Genomic DNA, 19,641 nt, shown 5'->3' with positions numbered 1-19,641 from the left:
ACGGCACTCGCCCCGCGGGGCCGTGGGGCGTGCTAGGGAAGATGCAGGTGAAGCGCTGCTGGGGCCAGGCCCCGGAGAGGCGGCAGGGCCACGGGTCTCACCCCTCCCCTCTCACACGCCCATCTCACAGATGAGGAAACCGAGGCCCAGAGGAGCCAAGGGACTTGGCAAGAGTCCTAAAAGAAGATGCCTCAGGGTCACGATGGAGGTCTAGGTCCATCTGACTCCAGATCCGAGGCTGGGGTCCAATGTCCAGGCAGGAGAAAGACCAGGACTAGCTGGGGTCTGGAAGCTTGTCTGGCTGAGGGCCCCTCTGCACGTCCCCCAGAGACCTGACAAGGCTGGTCAGAGACTCCTCAATCTGCTATTCTCTGCTGATCTCACGTTCTGTGTTGCCTTGTCAAGGCCTGGTCAAGCTCTGAGCTGGGGCGAGGGGGCCTCCAACCCCCCAGTCCTCCTCCACGGGCTCCAGAACCTTTAACAGCTCCTCCTACTTGTGGAATCAATGTGTTCTGCATTCGAGGCCCTGACCGTCCACCCCATCTTATTCCACGAGCCTCCTCTCTAGTCACTAACCCAACTCAACATCCAGCCCCCATGTCTTCTCCCCGCTGTGCTCTGGTCTCAAACACCTTCCTCTCCCCCTTGGGCCGGGAGCTGTCCTCCCAACGTCTTCAGCAAAACAGCCTCCCTGACGTCCCCCACACCCTAAACTGCAATTACTCTCTCCCCAGCCTCTGGGACATGCCTCATCCCAAGCGGCCTCTTGGCAGAGTCTGTCCCGGGCAGCTTGGCCCTCTGCATCCCCCAGGCATCCAGCAGACATGTTTCCACTCTTTGCAAAGTCTACCGAGCACCTGGCATGCTCTGGGGCCTGGGCTGGGGGCTGTGATCAAAGCCTCAAGTGAGGTGAGAGTGGGCAGGAGATGACCGGGCATGAAGCAGGGTGGTGAATGCAGAGGTCAGGACTGAGGGGCAGGGCAGCCTCTGACCTGACTGGACTTGGATTCCACCCTGGTTCCTGCTATGTGGGCTCCCCTGGTGGCTCAGCTGATAAAGAATCCGCCCGTGATGCGGGAGACCTGGGTTTGATCCCTGGGTTGGGAAGATCCCCTGGAGAAGGGAAAGGCTACCCACTCCAGTATTCTGGCCTGAAGAATTCCATGGACTATACAGTCCATGAGGTCGCAGAGTCAGACACGACTGAGCAACTTTCACTTTCACTTTCCCCGCTATGTGACTTTGGGGCACTCGGTTCCCCTCGCAGAGCCTGTGTCCTCATCTGTGAAATGGGCATCACGGCTCTGCCTCCCTCGAAGCAATGTGAGAATTAAATGTGAGGATGCCTGTGATGTGCCTGTTGAGGCTGGGTAGACAGTGGCGCCTAATAACTGCGGCTTCATGGTGGGGGTGGGGGAGACTCCTGGACAGATGGGGAAACCGCCCCAGGTCCCGCAGCTGGGAGGGCAAGAGCCAGGAGCCACATGCAAGTGTTTGATCCCAACCACAAGCCCCGACCCTCAATGGAAGCTGTGAAGGTGGAGAAGGACCCCTGCCCCTGCTCCCATGACTGGGATGTCCCCCAGGGATGTCAGCTACTAGGGTCCCGGGGCCGGGCAGGCTGGGACTCTGACCCCCACTGCTCACCACCAGCCTGTGGCGTCTGCCTGGGGAAGCTGAGTGAATTGGATTATCAGATCTGAATCAATTAGACCAGGGCCTGGTGCAGGTCGGAGCCAGGCCAGACGGCTGACGCTCTGGACAGGCCGGGGATGGGAGATGGCTGGAGGGCCACCCAGGGTCCATGCCCTCCCCTGGGGCCGCTTAGTAGGGAGACCGACTCCTCTCACCCAGCTCTCGGCATCTCAGGGGCGGGAAGCATTACCTGCAGAAACCAGTCACCTTGGCTGGGAGCTGGGGCATCCTCAGAGGCTGGTGGAGGAACGGAGGAGGAAACAGGGGAAGAGGGGAGATCCCCACTTGCTGGGCTGTGGCCTCCCCCACCCCCCGTCAAAGCCCTGCAAGAGTCTCGAGAGGCTGAACTTTCAGCCTTTGATGGCTGGGGACACTGAAGCCAGGAGAGAACACCTTCACTGCTCCAGGTCAAACAGTCTGCCAAGTGGCAGGGCCCAGAGACAAACACTCCGCCGGCTTCTGAAGCCGGGTCCTGGAGGCCCCCAAAGACAGGCCACCTGAGCTCTGCTTCCCTCATCTGCACGACGGGAACTCACTGGTGTGAACGGGAACTCACTGGTGTGAACCGAAGTGGAAGAACGGACATGGAAGACGCCGTCTAACCCGTGGGACCCCCACCCCTGCCGAGCACCCTGGCCCAGCCGTACCTTCAGCAGCCGCCCACTGACCGTGCCCAGGAAGACCACGGTGTAGTTGCCCACACTGGCCACGGCCACGGAGGAGAGGCCCGGCGCTCGGAACACAGGCAAGGCCTTCAGAGGCTGCAGGACGGACAGCGGGTGCTGCAGGTGGGCGGCCCCACAGTCCAGCTGTTCCGGCTGCAGCTGCAAGAGAGACAGCATGTCAGACTGCGGTTCCAGAACCTTCTGTGGCTCCCAGTCCCCCGCGGCTGGCCGGGACCTCCAGCCGCCGCCTCCGAGCTTTCAAAGTCCTGTTCCTGCTCTGCACTGGGCTCAGGCCCCGAGGCAAGCAGGAGCACATCTCCGAGCCCAGGTCGACCCCTGCCCTTGGCTTCAGTCATGGGCCCCTAGCAGAGGGGTCCGTTCTGGGTACACAGAAGCTGGCCAGGAAGGGTCACGTGAGGGAGGCAAGAAGGCCCAGGGAGGCCAGCCTCTGCCCCAACTTACCTCCTGACACCCATGAGGTGTCCCTCCTGTCTGGCTGGGTCTCCATAGCAACCATGGGGTTTTTTTCCCTCCACCCTCCGCCAGATTCCTGCTCTGACCCCAGCAACCCCTACTCCCCAACAGGTTACTAGACAAAAGTTGAGGCCTCCCCAAACTGAGGCCCCAACACACATCCCTTCATCTGCCCATGTTACAGATGGGCAGATCGAGGCCAAGGGTGTCCAAATGCACACTCCTGGCATCCACGTCAGCCCCAACTCACAGGGGCGGGATGACCTTTTGAAGGTTTCTTCTGCAATTTGCACAAAAATACAACACAGGCCTCCAGGAAGTGCTTCTGAGAAGGCGACTGTGCAAATCCACCAGGATGTGGACACAGGGTGGTTTAGGAGAGCGGATAGTAGGGACGGACAGGATAGACCGCATCACCCAGCAGGGAGGGACCAGCCCGGCTGACACCACAGGTCCGCACTGATGGTGAAGAAGGAGATTCTGGCTGAGAAAACTCACAGGGTGTCACGGGGCCTTTCCGGTCAGATGGGTGCATAAACATTAACAGTCACGACAGCAAATGCAGCACAGGCCACGTTTGCTGGGAACTGACCCTGCACCAGGCCTGTGGTTGGCTGAATCCTGGCCCCACTCTGAGATCCCATGGCACAGATGGGGTAACTGAGGCTCAGCGGGGACGTGGCCCGCTCCAGGTCACCAGCTGCGACGTCAGGCCACCAGGACTGAAGCGGGCAGGACTGGCTTTATGGCACGGCTTCAGAGAGAAGCTTTCCTCCCTTATCTGTGCTTTCCTGCAAGCCGAAGCCACCAATGATGTGCCCACATGGGTTTTGTACACAATCTCAGCTAGTGTTCAAAAGCAAACCATAAATACCGGGTCCTTCATTCTTGGAAAAATAAACACAGCTGAGCCCTAAGCCCAGAGATGGGGTGGGGCTGGGGAGGGCTCCGGGGCCACAACCCACCACAGGGTGGCCTTCCGCAGGAGAGTTAGGGGCGACCTGAGCAAGTCACGTCACTCCTCTGAGCCTCGGTTTACCAAGCTGTGAAGTGGGTACATCTCAGATTTCCCGGGTAAGTCCAGTGGTTGAGAATCTGCCTGCCGATGCAGGTGACACAGGTTCGATCCCTAGACTGGGAAGATTCCGGACACTTCGGAGCAACAGAGCCCATGCGGCCCAACTACTGAACTTGTGGTCTACAGCCTGTGCTCTGCAACAAGAGAAGCCACCTCAACGCAAAGCCCCAGCACCACAACGAATTTCAGAAAGCCCGTGCGCAGCAACGAAGACCCAGCACAGCCAAAAATAAATACATAAATAACTTTGAAAAAATGTTAAAAAAAAAACAACACTGATACATCTCCAGCGCCTCCCCTACAGGCACCTGGAAAAGACAGTTCATTGTGGAGCGCCAGCATGCAGCGTGACCCACGGTAAATGCTCTTTCAGACGTGATGGTCCCTGACATGATTGTTACCAAGTGGAATTTAGGGGTAAATCATGCCTACCTCAAAAGCTTTCTCACCTGGACCCCTGGGACCACCTTAAGACAGCTGTCTTCCCATAAAGGAGGCTCTCCTGGCCTGCTCTCTGGGCTGACTCTGTCCTCAACATTTCCCCCTGGAATAGAGCTGCAGAGCGAGCCCTGTAAAGGTGCAGAGGTCTCCTCTGCAGAGAGGTCTCAAACCATCCCTCTCTGATGGTTGACGCGATGCTGAGAATAAGCCTCACATCCTAAGCCTCCCTCATACCCCTCCCAGGGGCATGAGGAGCGGGGCCCGTCCCTTACCCTCCCCCCTCCACTCCAGCCACGGGCCTCGTCTCTGCCCCTTGGCCCAAGCTGGGTCCTGCCCCAGGGCCTTTGCACGTGCCAGTCTCTCGTCCTCGGATGCCGCCACCCAGACTGCCTTATCACTTTTCGCTCATCTTCCAGCTTTGGACCTACCCTACCTGACGGGGCCTGAGTTGGGGGATGGCCCTGGAAGGCGGCTGCCCGCTCCTTTCCCCAGGGCCCACCCCCTGCAATCCCGCGGCTGCAGGGAAGAGGTGAGGCAGCGAGCAGCCAGGAGAGCGGGCACCTAGGCCCCAGACTTTCCACAAGGACACCTTCCCCGGGGGGTTGCGTAACTCCTCTTTCCTGGATATGGATGACGGGCGTCATTAAATAATACGTTGTTCTAAAATTAACATTGCAAATCCTGGCCCAGGGGATGCAAGCTTCCTCCCTGCGTTCTGGGGGCAGGGGGTGGGGCAGGAAGGGCCACCTGGGAGGCCCGGGGAACACCTTTGGGGTTTTCCGCAATGGGGGTACCCAGTCCAGCAGGGTGGGGGGTCCTGGGAACCACCTGGACCAGGGTGATTTGCCAGCCAGGGTGGCAGAGAGGGCCAGGTGGGGAGGCCTGGGAATCTGACTCTGGCCTGCCCGCCCCAAAGCGCAGAGCCATTAATTCTGCACCGAAGGAATTCTCTAAAAAGCCTTTCCTCTGACTTTTTTTTTTCTTATCCTAAAAATAAAATTAAAAAAAAAAAAAAAAGTTTAAAGGAGAAGTCACCCGTTGGCTGCTCACTGCTTATTCTGTGATCTGAGGGGGAAGCTGGCTCCCCAGCTGACAGGGGAAATCACAAGGCTTCAACCGCCTCAAAAACGGAAGCTGGATACACACATCCACCAGGCAGGCAAGCGAGGCCTCTGTTCTTGGGGGGATACGGCCCAGGAAAGGGGGTCAGCGGGCTCCGGGGACCTGGCGGCCGACCGTCCGAGTGTGGCCTCAGCCGAACTCGGTCTCCAAGGGGCGGCAGTCGGCTCCAAGGTCCAAAATACCGCCTGCCCTGACCCTGTGACACGGCCTGAAATTCCTCCGTCAGCACCGGCCCGCCTTTGAGTCTCTCTCGGCCTTGGTCTTTCACAACACCATTCCCCGGGTGCAGGGGGAGGGCTGGGCACCCACAGCGGCCTCCTCCAACCCACGGGGGCCACCTTCCCAGCACAGGACTGGCCAGCCCCTCCCTGGCTCCTGGCCGCCCCGGGTGAGCTGGCTCCTGCCGGCGGCTCCGGCCTGGAGTCTCACTTCTCTCTCTGCCTCGCCCCTGGCTCCCACCACACTACTCTGCCCTTTCTCAAATGTGGCCATGCTTTCCTCCCAGGGCAGCTGAACCTTCATAACGCTGTTCCTTCAGCAACCAACGCCCTTCCCAAACCTCTGAGCCCCTCGAATTCCCCCTTGGCCCTCTAGTCCCCCTCGTCCTGACCCTTGCCGCTCCCTTTGCCGGGCGTGCCCAGGCAGCAAGCTTTCAGCCCGCCTTCAAGATGCAGCTCCAAAAAAAAAAAAAAAGCCACCTCTCCCCTCCTCTGCACTGCTCACCACTGATTCCTCCATAAGCTCCTTTAGGGCAGAGACTGTGCTCCGGGTTTAACTAAAGAAAGGAAACTAATTTTGACTAAAGTGTGAATGACTGCATTCAGCTTCTTCTTTGCCAAGCAGAAATACTGAGAACACCACCGCCCATGCTGGGTGCTGGTGAACGGAAGGAAAAACAGGAGTCAACTGCATGTCGACGGTGTGTGTGACAACACAGGTCTTCGGGGCCAGGCAGCACCTGGCTGCTACTTCTGGTTCCTCTGAGAACCTCAGTTTATCCCTCTCGGAAATGGGATGAGCGGCAGGCGGCTGCTGGCCTCAGCTCCTTTCCAGGAGAGTAGAACACTCCCTCCCTTCCCAGGCTGGCTGGCTGCCTCCCGGGGCCAAAGCTCAGCTCTGCCCACTCTCACATTAGAGCGCTGACATATTGATTTCACTACCATCTGTAATTGTGTTGACTTTTTCTCCCCAGGAAGCCAGTGGAACAAGCGCGTCCAGAGCCTGCTTCTCAGGCCTCCCGCCTCCCGCCCGCAGACCCCACCAAACCTCAGCCCCACGGCAGGTGGCTCCAAGGAGGATGAGGCGTCAACAGCAGACTACAAACCCCAGCGGTTCCGCCCCAGGTGTAGACGACACCGGCTGTGGGGCCTCTGTGTCTGGGAAATGGGGGTCCCTTCCTGCCTCAAGGTTTTTGATTGCTATCGAACCCTGACCCCGGGAAGGTGAGGTTTCATTGCCGAGGAGCTGAAAGAACACAGTCACTTTGGGGCGTGAAGAGCAGGAGGCAGGGGGGCCTGCACTCATCACAAGGGGCTGGGGGCTGGACCGAGACCCTCCCCAACTCTGACACAGCAGCCAGAAGGAGCCTCCACAACTGCAAAGCACTATATGCAACGTGCATCGTTGCTTCAGTCGTTTCCGACTCAGTGTGACCCCATGGGCTGTAGCCCCCCAGGCTCCTCTGTCCACGGGATTCTCCAGGCAAGAACGCTAGAGTGGGTTGTCGTGCCCTCCTCCATGGGATCATCGCAATCCAGGGATCAAACCTGCATCTCTTAAGTCTCCTGCATTGGCAGGTGGGTTCTTTACCACTAGCACCCAAGGGAAGGGTATGCAGGAACTATCTGTGCTGTCTTTATAACTTCCTGTAAACCTAAAGTTATTCCAAACTAAAAAGTTAAGGGAAAAAAAAAAGATGGGACATCCTTGGGGGTCCATCCTTCAGAACCCACCTTGCAATGCAGAGGACGCAGGTTCGATCCCTGGTCAGGGAAGTAAGATACCACATGCTGCAGAGCAGCTAAGCCCACACACTGCTACTACTGAGTCTAAGTACCACAACTACAGAGTCCGCGTGTCGCAACAAAAGATCCCGCATGAAGCAAGAAAGAGCCCATGTACTGCGACTAACACCCAATGCAGATGTGTAACTAAATCAGTTTAAAAAAAAAAAAAAGGAGGGACCTTCCTGGTGGTCCAGTGGTTAAGACTCCGAGCTCCCACTCTCACGGCACGAGTTCAATCCCTGGCCAGGGAACTAAAATCCCATGTGCCCAGCTGCGTGTCCATCAGAAAACAAATGAAAAAATGCAAAGCAGGTGGTGCTCCTCTCACAGCTCTACAGCCTTCAGTGGGTCCCCAGTGCCCTCAACATAAACCCAAACTTTGCTCCCGGGCCCTCAAGGCCCTGGTGCACCTGGCCAGCCCCCTGTGGCTCCCCTCAACCCCTGCCCCGGCGGCTCCTTCTCCCTCAGTGTGGACAGGAGACGAGGGCCTGGGAGGGTGCCCTGAGGACAAGACTGGAGAAGCAGGAGCCGGCAGGGTCCAGCAGGGTAGCAGTGGAGGTCTAGTACTCTCACCTGGAGGAGTCCATGGACAGAGGACCTTGGCAGGCTACAGTCCACAGGGTTGCAAAGTTAGTGAGTGACTAACACACACACACACACAGCCTCAAAAGGCAGGCCTAGAAACAGGGCACGCGCTGAACGCTGCTTCCCGCAGAGCTCAGGTGAGCAACCTCTCCCCCAAACTTCCTCTGAAGGTCTGCGGTTAAAGGGGAAGTGTCCCTGAGGCCTCCAAGGGTGCCGGTTGGCTCCAGGTTTGAAGCCACCCCTGTGGCCCTCAAACCCAAACTCCTCCCAGCCATGTCAGCCTGAGAGGCCTCCTGGGACATGACCCCACTGAGTGACCCTCCACAGAGGGTAAACTGAGGCATGGAAAACCTGGGCTACTGTGTGCAGGCCCTGGGAGGGGGCAGGACAGACCCAGCTCTGGGGGGGCTGGCTGGGGGTGTGGGGGGCTCTGGCAACAGCCCCCACACCAAGGAGGAGGCTGCCTGCCACCAAGAAAGGAAATACCAGCACCTCCCCGTTGGGAGTCAAGATGCTCACTTCCTGGGGCGGGGGACATGGGGGGCAGGGTGGGAGAGAACTGCCAACCTGGCCAGAGGACACGTCAGTCAGGAGGCCTGGCTCTGAGCCTGGGGGGAAAGTTGGGTAAACTGAGGCACAGAGTGGGCAGAGGCTCCCTTAGGACACACGGTGCAGTTATCCCGACCTGGCCTGAATCAGGCAGGAAAAACCGACCGATGGCAATGGGCACAACAGCTTGCATGCACCCTTCCAAGCTTCCGAGAGGCCTGCCTCGGTCTCCCTGACCCCCTGACCTCTGGAGCAGGTGGGCCACCCAGCGCCAAGGGCTGTGTAGATCAGCCAGCCGGGCTGCCCTGAGCACCACATGTCCACCCACCCCCAACGGGCACCCCTGACCTGCCAATCTGAAGGGACGGCCCCAGGCTGGGGTCAGAGGCCGGGCCACATTGCCAACCTGCTGTGTGCAGGCGCTGAACACACTCTCCCGGCGTGTTCCCATTTAACAGGCAGAGAAACTGAGGCTCCTGAAGTGCCAAGTCTCTCAACTCCCTGTGGGCTGTCCCACCCTCACTGAGCCTCCGAGTCCTCATCTGTGAAATGGGGACAGGCCCTGCACCCACCAGAGGCTCAGCTCACAGCAGCCCCCAATCCTGGGGGGGCTACAACGTTCCCAATTAGTTCTGCAGGCCACCGGGCAGAGACCAGGATGCCCGAGGACAGGAGGGCCTCCCCAGGAGCAGCCTCTCCCCGAAGTCGAGCATTGGAGGCTGGACCATCCATGCTGCTCTCGCCCGGGGCCTGCCTGGGAACTGCCGCCGCGGCCGCTGACTCAAGCAGCCCTTGTTTTGTTAGCTGGACGCGGCCCCCCGGACACCCAGCTCCCCCTTCTCGAAGCTGTTTCTCATTCCGGCCCAGCCTGGCTGTGTTTCCAGCCCTCCCCCCCGGGTCCCAGAGGAGCCCAGGATGGGATGGGCAGCCAGGATTCAGGCCAAGGTGGCGGGGGCGGGGGCTTGCGGGGTTGGATGGTTCGCCAGTGGGGGCAGGGCAGCTCCTCGCCCTGGGGGGACGGGTTTGGGTCCCCACTCCTTCCCCTGAAGGGACGAGGGCCAGGAGGAGCTGGGAGCAGCTGTCTCTCCTGGGGACGCTGGGCCCTCCTCCTCCAAGGGCTGAGGGGGCCTGGAGGCTGGAACTCACACCCTCCTCCCCATCCCCCGGGGTGCTGGCCTGGGTCCCAGAGTCATCTTACAACGGCTTGTGACCGCAGCCCAGGGCAGCTGGGGGGGTGGGGGGCGGGCCCTGAGCAAACATCTCTGGGCCGGGTCCCATGTGCTGGAGACACGGAGACATGTCCCTTCTCTCTAGCTGCCAGCATCCCAGTCCAGGGACCGACCCTCCACGGGGAAGGGACAACTTTACAACTACAGCAAGTCAGTAGCACAACAAGAAAAAGCGGCGATGGTTCCCCGTGTGCAGAGACCTCTGGAGAAGCTCACGGAACCCTCACCAGATGCTCACGTGCTACTGCTACTGCACAGCAGAGGACGCCGAGGCACAGAGAGGGCAAGTGACCTGCCCTGGGTCACACAGCCAGACCAGCCGGACGGGAGCCTCACACCTAGGCAGGCTGGCTCCCGAACTCCACGGTCCCGCCACCCCCCTGCGCTGTTGGGGACCACCAACAGCTGCTGGGAATTTGGCTGCTTGGAGCTGGAAAGGCCCTGGGTTGTGAGCTGGGGAAACTGGGGCCCATCAAGGAGCTGACCACCTCCAGAGGCTCCACCGCCTCCATCACAGATGGTGGAGGGCTCTGAGAGGGGCCGCGGGCGGAGGCGAGCGCCGATGGTGGCTGAGTTCCGTTCCCGGCCCGGCCTCCGCTTCAAGGCCTCTGCCCACGGCCCGCTCCCCCATTATTTACCGATCAGAGCAGAAAGCGCTCCATGATTAACGCCCCACCGGGGCCTCGTGGGGCCTCATAATGGAGCTGCGCGCTTCCTCCCTCCCCCAGCGAGTGATTTATTGAATTTCAGGGTGACGGATGGTGGACGGGGCAGGGCGAGCCTCGCTGGCCCAGCCGATCGCAGGGGCGCTGGCATTGCACCGGGGACCCAGGGCTGCCGGGGAGAGTGGGCGGCCCAGGGCCCTTCCAGGTGGCCTGCTGGGCTCAGCCCTGGCCCAACACCGGCTTTGGAGAGAAGGGAAGCAGCTGAGCTCTGGGGGCAGCCGGGATCCACATCCACGCGGCCGGCGCCAGGAGACCTCCCGGGCCTGTGCCCACGCGCGGGGACCAGATGGTTTCCATGGCGACCCCCACGCCACTGGCAGAGCTGGAGGGGCCCTCGGGAGTCACCTGGTCCAGCCCCAGTGGGGGCTCCCGCCGGCTCCAGGCAGGACTGATGCAGGGCCGGCAGCACTGGGTCTGCTCCAGAGCCAGACTGCCCGTGTCTCACTCTTTCCCCAAGGCCTTGCTGGCTCCCCGCAGCCCACAGGACAGCGTCCAGACCCTTGGCCTACACCCCAGGCCTCACAGACTTCTCAGCTTCATCTCTGCCAGCCACCCAAGCCATGTTCTGCTGCATCTCTGGACCTCTGCCCCAGCCGTGCCCTCTGCCTGGAAGGCCTCCCCCAGCCCTATCCGTCAAAGGCTCTGCTGCAATACCCCCTCCTCCAGGAAGCCCTCCCTGACTCCCTCAGACGAGGCTGGTCAGCATGCAGCTCTGGCTTGGGTGTTCTACCTCCTGTCTTGATCTCCTGCCAGACCATATGGGGGTTCCTGGAGGACAGGGGAAGAGGCTGATTCATCTCTTTTGAGGGGCTGCCGGGTAACAGAGCTGAGCCCCCCTCCCTGCCACACTCCAGGGCACCCTCCACCAGGAGCACAGACAGGCAGGGCAGGTTGCCTGGGAGGTCTGGTGGGCGAAGGTGGAGACGGCTGTGGTCATGGGGACAGGAGCCTCGCACCCAGGGGACCTGGTCCCAGCCTGGGACCATGCTGGGTACGGGAGTTCTCAGCACAACCCCAGCAGGGGAAGGACGTCCCTGGGTCTCAGGTCCTTCACCTTCAAGAGGGACCCACCCACCCCTTCCCACTGTGACCTTGAGGGCCTCTGCGGCTCACACCCATCAGGTCAGCATTTTCAGAGCAAATAAGAAGCGAAGGTGATGAGCACGGACTCCGAAGCCCAACACCTGCTCCACCGCTGTGTGACCTCAGGCAAGTCCCTTTCCCTCTCTGGGCCTCTGTTTTCCCTTTCTGTAGCCTGGGGGTAATCCTAACCGCATTCTGTTTCTGGCAGGGTTAAAAGATACACACCACATGCGATTTGGCAAAGTGCCCAACAGAAAATAAGTTCCCAGGAAGCAACAACAAGAAGATAATAATAACGATGCTGCTGCTGACGGAGGTTCTGGTGGCCGTGAGGGCTTTCCGGCCACCCCGCAGCCCAGTTCAGACTGGGAAACCGAGGCCCAAAAAGGGGAAGGGACCCTTCAGGCTCCCGTTCTGTACACACAGTGTCTGCTCTCTACCCTTCGGCAACCAGAACCCGGAACCCAGCCTGCTTCCTTCATCTCCATGGAATCCACCAGCCGCGGCAGTGGGCAAATCAGACTCCCGTAGAGGGAGATTCTGCAGGGCCCGAGCTGACGCATGCACGGCCTCCGCTGGACTCCAGGCAGCCCTGTTCTCGTCAACGGCCGAGCCCCCTTTACAGATGGGGAAATACAGGCTGGGAGGAGGGGAGTGACTAGCTGGAGGCCACAGGGAGGAGGTGCAGAGGCAGGATTTGCATCCAGGGAGTCGGCACCAGGGTCCAGCACTGATCCATCCATGGCTCTGGGCGTGGCAGGGGCAGTGACATACCCTCCACCTTCCTAGGGAACTCCGGACCGTGAAGTGCTGCCCTGCCCCAGGACACGGCACTGTCCGGGGCTGCGGTCGCGGCGGAAAGCAACTGTCAAGGCACTCAAACCGACCACACCTCTCACTCACGCACCCAAAGGGCGAGGGCTAACAATCCCCTTCTCAGAGATGGTGTCACCAGGTGCCTTCCCTGCCACCCTGGCTTCCCCAGGAGACCCAATCACCACCCCCCAGCCCCCCAACTTGTGGTCTGGCCTCTGCAGACGTCCTCGCCAGCCTCACGCTGCTCAGGAACTGAGTCACTGCAGCGGCGGCTCCCGGCTTCCATCTGGGGCCAGCCGGGAGGTGCTGTCACAGAGGGCGTTTCACGTCAATACAGACCCTCCCAAGTTTCCCTGGGGTGTGGGGGTAACTGCAGACCCCCAGCGGAGAGCCCACAGCCAACGCGGGAGGACATCCACCGCGGACTCCAGAGCCAGCCAGCCAGCCAGTCTGCAGACCCTACTCTGTTAACCAGCTGTGTGAGACCCCGGGCCTCAGTTTTCCTGTCTGTAAAGTGGGGATAACAGCACTCCCTGCCTCACAGGCTGGGGGCAGGGGCTGTGAGAGCAAACAGACTGGTGCCCCTGAAGGACCCACAGACCTTTCTTCTCAGAACCGGGAACGCAGCCGTGGTTCCTATCCATCCCCAGAGAGCCGTCCACAGCCCTCAGGCCCACCAGCCATGCAGCACCTGCACCACCGATAGCAGAGGTGATGCCAGGGTTTATTTTGGCCTGGGGCGCCCCGACACTCCCCTCTCTCCCCACCACCCAGCACCCCGCTCACCTGCAGGGCCTGCTTTGGCCCATCTCCTCCCGCCCCTGAGCACTCCCTGCCCCAGTGGCTGTTCCACACCCTGAGTACACTTTTCCCGGAGGTACTTCTCTTCTGGTACCAGAACCTCCGCCTGCCATGGCCTGAGTGCTTCATGTGAGATTTCAGTTCAGGAGGAGACACTGTTCCATTTGACCAGGAGAACACGTGGGGCCCAGAAAAGGTAAATGACTTACTCTGGGTCACACAGCTTACAGGCAGGAGGAAGACGCCTCACCATCAGCTTTACCCTAGTGTACCTGGTGGTCAGGACTGATGACGTGCGCTGGGCAGAGACGTATGGTAACCATCTCCTGGCCCAGGAACCTGTCTGTCTCTCTAGGCTAGAAGGTCATTCTGCCAACCCTGCTGGAACCCCCATCCTAAGTCCCACCCGGTGTCTCTGCTCATACCCTTGACCATGGGGAGCTCACTCCCAGCCTCCAGCCCAACTCCAAATGGAAAGCCATCTTGCAAGCTTATCCTCCTCCACCTCCACCCTCTATTTCGGCCCCTAAATCGGTTCAGAAAACGCCTTCTTGACAACGGGCACCCACCCACTGCATGCCAGTTTAAAACCGCCTGAGCGTTTTTTTTCCACCTTTACTATAAAAAGACACCTTGAAAATGCAACATTGACATTTCCCTGTTGGTTTTCTTTTTGATTTTAAAACACCGAACCTTTCAGTCATTCAAAGGTTGAAGGGAAAGACCCAGGGAAGGGAGCTGGACACATCCTTGCCGTGCTGGGCGGCTCTGTGCCTCAGTTTCCCCACCGACAGCACGAGGCGACCTCCCGTCCCACTTTCAAACCGCATTCACGAAGTGAGGGAAGGGATCCGATCTACACGCGATGGAGCCTCATTACCTCCCTCACTTCCTCAAAATAGTCCAAAGACCTAAATACGCCCAAAGCAATCAGTGACAAAGCTGAGGGCCTCTGAAGCCTGGGGGCCAAGTTTCCCCACCTCTTCATCATCTTCAAGGTGGTGGGCAAGGGGCAGAGCCTGCCAGGAGAGAAGCTGGAATGTCCGAGGCCACTCCAGCCGGGGCTCTGGGGTTCCAGGCCCTGAAGGAAAGAGCACGAGGGTCAGGTATCCAGAGGCCTGGAGGAGCCACCCGGCTTGGGGGTCAGACATCCCCAGAGAGGAGATGGGAGACCAGGGTCCTGGCCTCCGTGGTCAGCCCCACTGAGGCCCCCTTCTGCCGCGGCAGTCAGGCCCGAGGGGGTTGGGAGGGAGATGGACTCCAGGCCCCTGGTACTCACCCCCGCCCCGACCAAACTCACTCTCTCCCCCAGAGGCACCCGTCTCAGCCCCTACCCCGCTTTCCACACCAGCGCCTGGCTGGACAGGGCCGCTCCCTCCTCCATCCTGTCTGTCCCCACCTCTGGGACATGCGAACCTGTCCAGAGCTCCCTGCTTCCCTCCATGCACTCAGACCAGGCCCTCCAGGCCGCTCACACCTGTCCCCCAGGAACAAGGCCCGGCTGGCTGCCCCCACGGCTGCCCCAGCGTCCGCCACAGGGCCCAGCACGCAGTAGGTGCTTAAGAAATACGTGCACATACAGGAGGGACCCACTTGTCTGCAAGATGGCACCAGCCTCCTTCCTTCTCACCCTGCTTCTTCTCTGTCCTTCTCAACTAGCAACTTTCTAAAGTAGCCCCTAATTATTAAATATAACCCTAGTAACTGCAAGCACCTGCACCCAGCACGCTGCTAGGGGCCTCACCTGTGGCATCTTATTTAATCCCGCCACAGTACTAGAAGGGCGGTACTTTTGTTATTGCTCCCATTCTACAGACAGGGAAACTGAGATGCTCCTTCAGATCGGATGCTCTGGCTGAAGCCCTCAGAGTCCCCCACTCCCCCACCTCGTGTCCCCAGGACACAGCCGTGCCTAGGGCAGGCCAGCCTACCCCCCAACCCAGCTCACACTTCCCGATCCCCGCTCCGGCACACTGCTCACCCTGCACAGCCCCAGCCCGCCTTGCCGCTCCAGGCCCCTGGACCTGTGACCCTTGACCTGGACCCGTTCCTTCTTCTCCTGCCCTCTTCACGAGCCCAACTCCTGTTCGCCCACCCTCCTGCACTTTGACACCACCCTCCCCAGAGGCCCCTCTGTGCTCCCCCATCACAGCGCCTATGCCCCGGCCATGTGTCTGGCCCTCCGCTCGCCTAGCTCGGTCCACGAGAGCAGATGGTGAGGGAGCCTCCACTGGGCCCCAGCGCACAGCGACACTGCAGGGACTTAGGCAATGTTTACTGGGTCTTCAAGGTTGCAGAATAAGCCAGGAGAGGTCCAGGACTAAGCTCAGACGTGCTTCTAACACCCCGGGGGTAGTAATAACCGGAACAGCACATATCTGCCAGGCGCCCGCTGTGTGCTGCGTACTGAAAACTAACTCATTTGGTCTTTATCAATCCTTAGAGATGAGGGTTGACTGTTGGAAGGCATAACCGACTCAATCGACATGAGTTTAAGCAAGCTCCGGGAGTTGGTGATGGACAGGGAGGCCTGGCGTGCTGCAGTCCATGGGGTCACAAAGAGTCAGACATGACTGAGCAACTGAACTGAACTGAATCCTTAGCGATCTAAGGTCCCCACTTTACAGATGAAGCAACTAAGCCTCAGAGAGATGAAGCCACTTATCGAGGTCACACAGCTGGGAAGCAGCAAGAGCAGGATTTAACCCAGCATGCAAAGTCCACATCCTTAGCTTGTAAGGGGGGAGCAGGCAAGAATAACCACTGCCCCCCGCCCCCCCGGTGCTAGAGGTCTGGACCGGGGACCCTGCACACATCTGGGAGCTGCCCTGGCCTGTGCCCACAGCTGGGCACGGGGAAGGGAGAGGGGTGTGGAGGACGCAGGGAGAGTGCCAGGCAGGGCCAGGAATCAGCCCCACTCTGGGATGGCAAGGAGGCCCTGGGCCACTCTGTCCCTGGGGCGGTGTCCCTGCAGAGGCCCTGCCCCCCAGGAAAGGGAAGCCCCAGCCTTCTTCAGCAGAGTGACTCACGGCAGGCCAGGCCAGGCTGGGGACGAGGGGCCGTGGGAACCAGGGCGGCTCCTGCTGTAGGGGGAAGGGAGGCTGCGGCCTGAGGAATCCCACAGATGGCTCACACCGTGGGCCCGGACGGCCGCGCAGGCCTGGAAAGGACCTTCCAACGGGGTCTCCCCTCCAGGAATCAGGGAGACTCCCCATTCCCCTCCTGCAGCTCTGAGACCCACCCCTGACACAAAGCTTGTGTCCCATAGCCCAGCAGAGCTCGAGGATTTCGGGAAGGGGAAGAGTGGATGTCCTGAGCACGGTGATGGGCGGCTGCCGGCTCCCGATCCGCCCGTCCCGCTCACCCACCATGACCTTCACTTTCAGGGCAGCCGGCCAGCCGGGTGGTGGGCACTGGTGGGGGCCAGGGCGGGGGCTGGCCCAGCTGCAGCGAAGGAATCTGTGTTTTCTCAAAGCTCCAGTGCTGGGCACACCCACGGAGGGAATAATTCATCTCGTGACCAGCTTGCTGACCAGCCCCAGGGAGGGCTCCTTCCCGTCCTCTCCAGGGAAAGCTGAGGAGAAGTTGAGGCTTGGAGGGGAGCGGCCAGGGGTCCCCTGACTCAGCTGGGGATGGAGAATGCGGAAAAGGCACGGGGGTCCACCTCCAGGGCCCCCTGAAGGGACCCCTTGCTGGCTGGCTCCCTTGAGGACCACACAATTTCCTCCAGGGCCCTTGTGTCGCGTTCACCCCAGATCAACACAGACATCGAACCCCCAGCCTGGACACCCCCTCGCCCCTGCCAAGCCTGCCCCCAGGTGCCTGGGCCGCCTCCCCACTGCTGGGGTACCTGACCCTGCCCCTTCCCTCCAGCTCCCCACTCAGGCGCTACACACAGTCTTGCTCGCCTCCCTCCCCTCCTGAAGCGGGAGCTCCCCACCCCAGCCATCCTGACTCCTCCTTGGACACACACACACACACACACACACACACACACACTCTGAGCTCCAGGCCACACAGCCTGGACCCAGATCCTGCCTCTGCTCCTCCTAAGCTGTGTGATCTGCAGCAAATTACTTAACCTCTCTGGGCCTCAGTTGCTTCATCCGTAAAACAGGGATGGGAACAGAGCCTACTTGAGAGGACTGCTGTTTGAACACAGAGTCACGCTCTTGTGATGTGCTTAGTAGGCGAAACCCCACGCCTGGTGCACACTAAACGCTCAGTAAAGACATGTTGTTGCCAACCGGCAGCCTCCCTGGAGCACTGATGGGTTCCCAAATGCCAGGGTCCCTGTGCCGCCCACAACTGACTGCCTCCACTCCCGCGTCATCCAGCTCAGTGACACACGGGTCTGGTGCACACGTACTCATTCCTCTCCCCGACCCCCCCGCCAGCAGGGCCCTGGCACACACCTGCCACACCCATGCACACATCTGCCAGCTCGCAAAGGCGGCTCTGAGGGGCCCACATGGCCGGCCCTGAACACACCTTGGGCAGACACGGCACTCACACGCTGTGCCCTCAGCCCACTGCTACGACCCTCACTTGCACACCCAACTCTCTTCAGAACATGTCTTTCAGACACCTCTTTTAGAAGATATGCCCCTCTGGCTCTCATCAGCGCACACCTGGGCACTCACCCACAACGGTATCAGTATCGGCCCTGCACACCTAGACACGTGCACCTGTAAGGGAGCACTCCTATGGACTGCCCAACGGGCTCACACCATATTCAGGTCAGTGCCCCCCACCTCGGCTGACACCTGTATCCTCGGGTCACCACCGGGGTTTCCACAAAAGCACCTGGGGCGCAGAGTTCACACTTGGGTCCCCATACACGCACATCTGGGTCGAGGTACGCTCACACGTGGGACCCGCCCAGCTGCACAACCTGCCGGCTTGCCCGCCCGCCCTCCCGCCGGCGCCCTGGGACGGTCCCCGAGCCCCGGCGGCCTGGGCGTCCTACCTGGATGTTGCGCTTGCGCTCGCAGGCCGGCCCGGTGCCCTGCACCACGCTGTCGAGCACGGCCACCACGTCGGGGGCAGGATCTACGAAGCAGGCGGTGCGCGCGGCGCGGATTGCGGCTTGCACGTCGGCGAAGCGGAAGGCGCAGAGCGCGGCGGGAGCCGCGCGGGCCGCTGGGGTCCCCTGCGGCCGCTCGAAGACCGCGAAGAGCAGCTCGCGCGTGGGGAAGACGGACACCAGGCGGCTGTAGAGGTCGCCGCGGCCCGCGCCGCCCGCGCACTGCAAGCCCAGCTGGATGTAGGACTCCGTGAGCTTCTTGGCGTCGCCGCCGGCGCCGCGGGGCAGGCAGATGCGCGCCAGCAGGCTCCGCGCCTGGCTCTCCTTGTCGCCTGCGCGCGCCTCGCTGTTGAGCGCCAGGTACGCGTAGGTCTGCGCGCCGGGTCGCGGGTCGGGAGGGTGCAGGAAGGCGCGGACGAAGCCCAGCTTGTGCTGCTCCTTGGCGCCCTGCTTGATCTTGAGAATGTTGTCGTCGGAGGGGTTGAGGTCGAAGGTGAAGAGCTTGGCCAGGTCGCCGCGCGCGTCCAGGGAGCGGATGGCGATCTCGGGCGTGTTCTCGAAGCGGTGGTCCTCCAGGCTGCGGTTGCGCGGGAAGAAGGCGCTGCCGTAGCCCGTGTACGTGGCGCCCACGAGCAGACGGCTGCCCCCGGCGCCGGCCGCCGGCGGCAGGAGCAGCCCCACGGTGGACGCGTTGGGGTGGTTGGCCGCCACGTTCAGCATGCTGGGGAACACCGTGACGGGCGCGGCGGGCGGCGCGGCGGGCGGGAAGGGCACGGCCACCGCCGAGATGTTGCCCCGCCGCCGCAGCTGGCAGAAGCCCTGGTAGATGGAGCCACACACGACCACCAGGCCCTGGCCCGGGTCCAGCTGCAGGATCTTGTTGTAGTTGTCGGTGAGGCGCCGTGGGTGCTCGCACGAGGCCTGAGGGAGCTGCGGGGCGTGACACAGCGGGCTGTCGGCCACCGGGCCCACGGCCGCTTCGGCTTCCAGGCTCAGGTTGGCGCCCGACAGCTGGTAGAGGCGGTTGACGGCCGCCAAGTACACGGTCCCCGCCGCGCCGTCCAGGGCGAAGTTGTTGGTGGGCGTGGGCGAGGGGAACCGGCGCTGGATCTCCAGGGCGCCGATCCGCGCCGCCCCCAGGAGCAGCAGCAGCCAAAGCAGCAGCGGCGGCGGCGGGCACTGCGGGGCCCGGAATGGCGGGCGCGGCGGCAGGGGGCTGGCCGCGGCGGCCCGGGCGCTAAGGGGTGCGCCGCCCGCGGCGCGACGAGCCATCCGGGCGTGCGCGGGCTACGCGGCACGGCGAGTGCATGGGGCGCGGCGCGGCCGGGAGCCGGGAGCCCGGAGGC

General features: G+C 61.3%; 1 protein-coding gene across 3 annotated transcripts in view; it reads right to left on the bottom strand.

The window, feature by feature from the left end:
* Positions 1-19,641, bottom strand: part of PLXND1 (plexin D1) — a 49,164-nt gene extending 29,523 nt beyond the window's left edge. Inside the window, exons 1-2 of one of the 3 annotated variants that reach the window (XM_025272986.3) lie at positions 18,239-19,641; positions 2,343-2,519 (exon numbers count right to left, since the gene is read on the bottom strand). In XM_025272986.3, the coding sequence (XP_025128771.2) occupies positions 2,343-2,519; positions 18,239-19,567 (1,506 nt within the window). In that variant the 5' untranslated portion in view covers positions 19,568-19,641. Of the gene's footprint in view, positions 1-2,342; positions 2,520-14,249; positions 14,436-18,238 lie in introns of those variants that run through there. The other 2 variants (XM_025272985.3, XM_044934334.2) reach the window with 2 other exon arrangements.

Source organism: Bubalus bubalis, chromosome 21 (assembly GCF_019923935.1).
Source record: "Bubalus bubalis isolate 160015118507 breed Murrah chromosome 21, NDDB_SH_1, whole genome shotgun sequence".
Lineage (NCBI taxonomy): Eukaryota > Metazoa > Chordata > Mammalia > Artiodactyla > Bovidae > Bubalus > Bubalus bubalis.
This window is presented reverse-complemented; position numbering and strand designations above follow the sequence as displayed.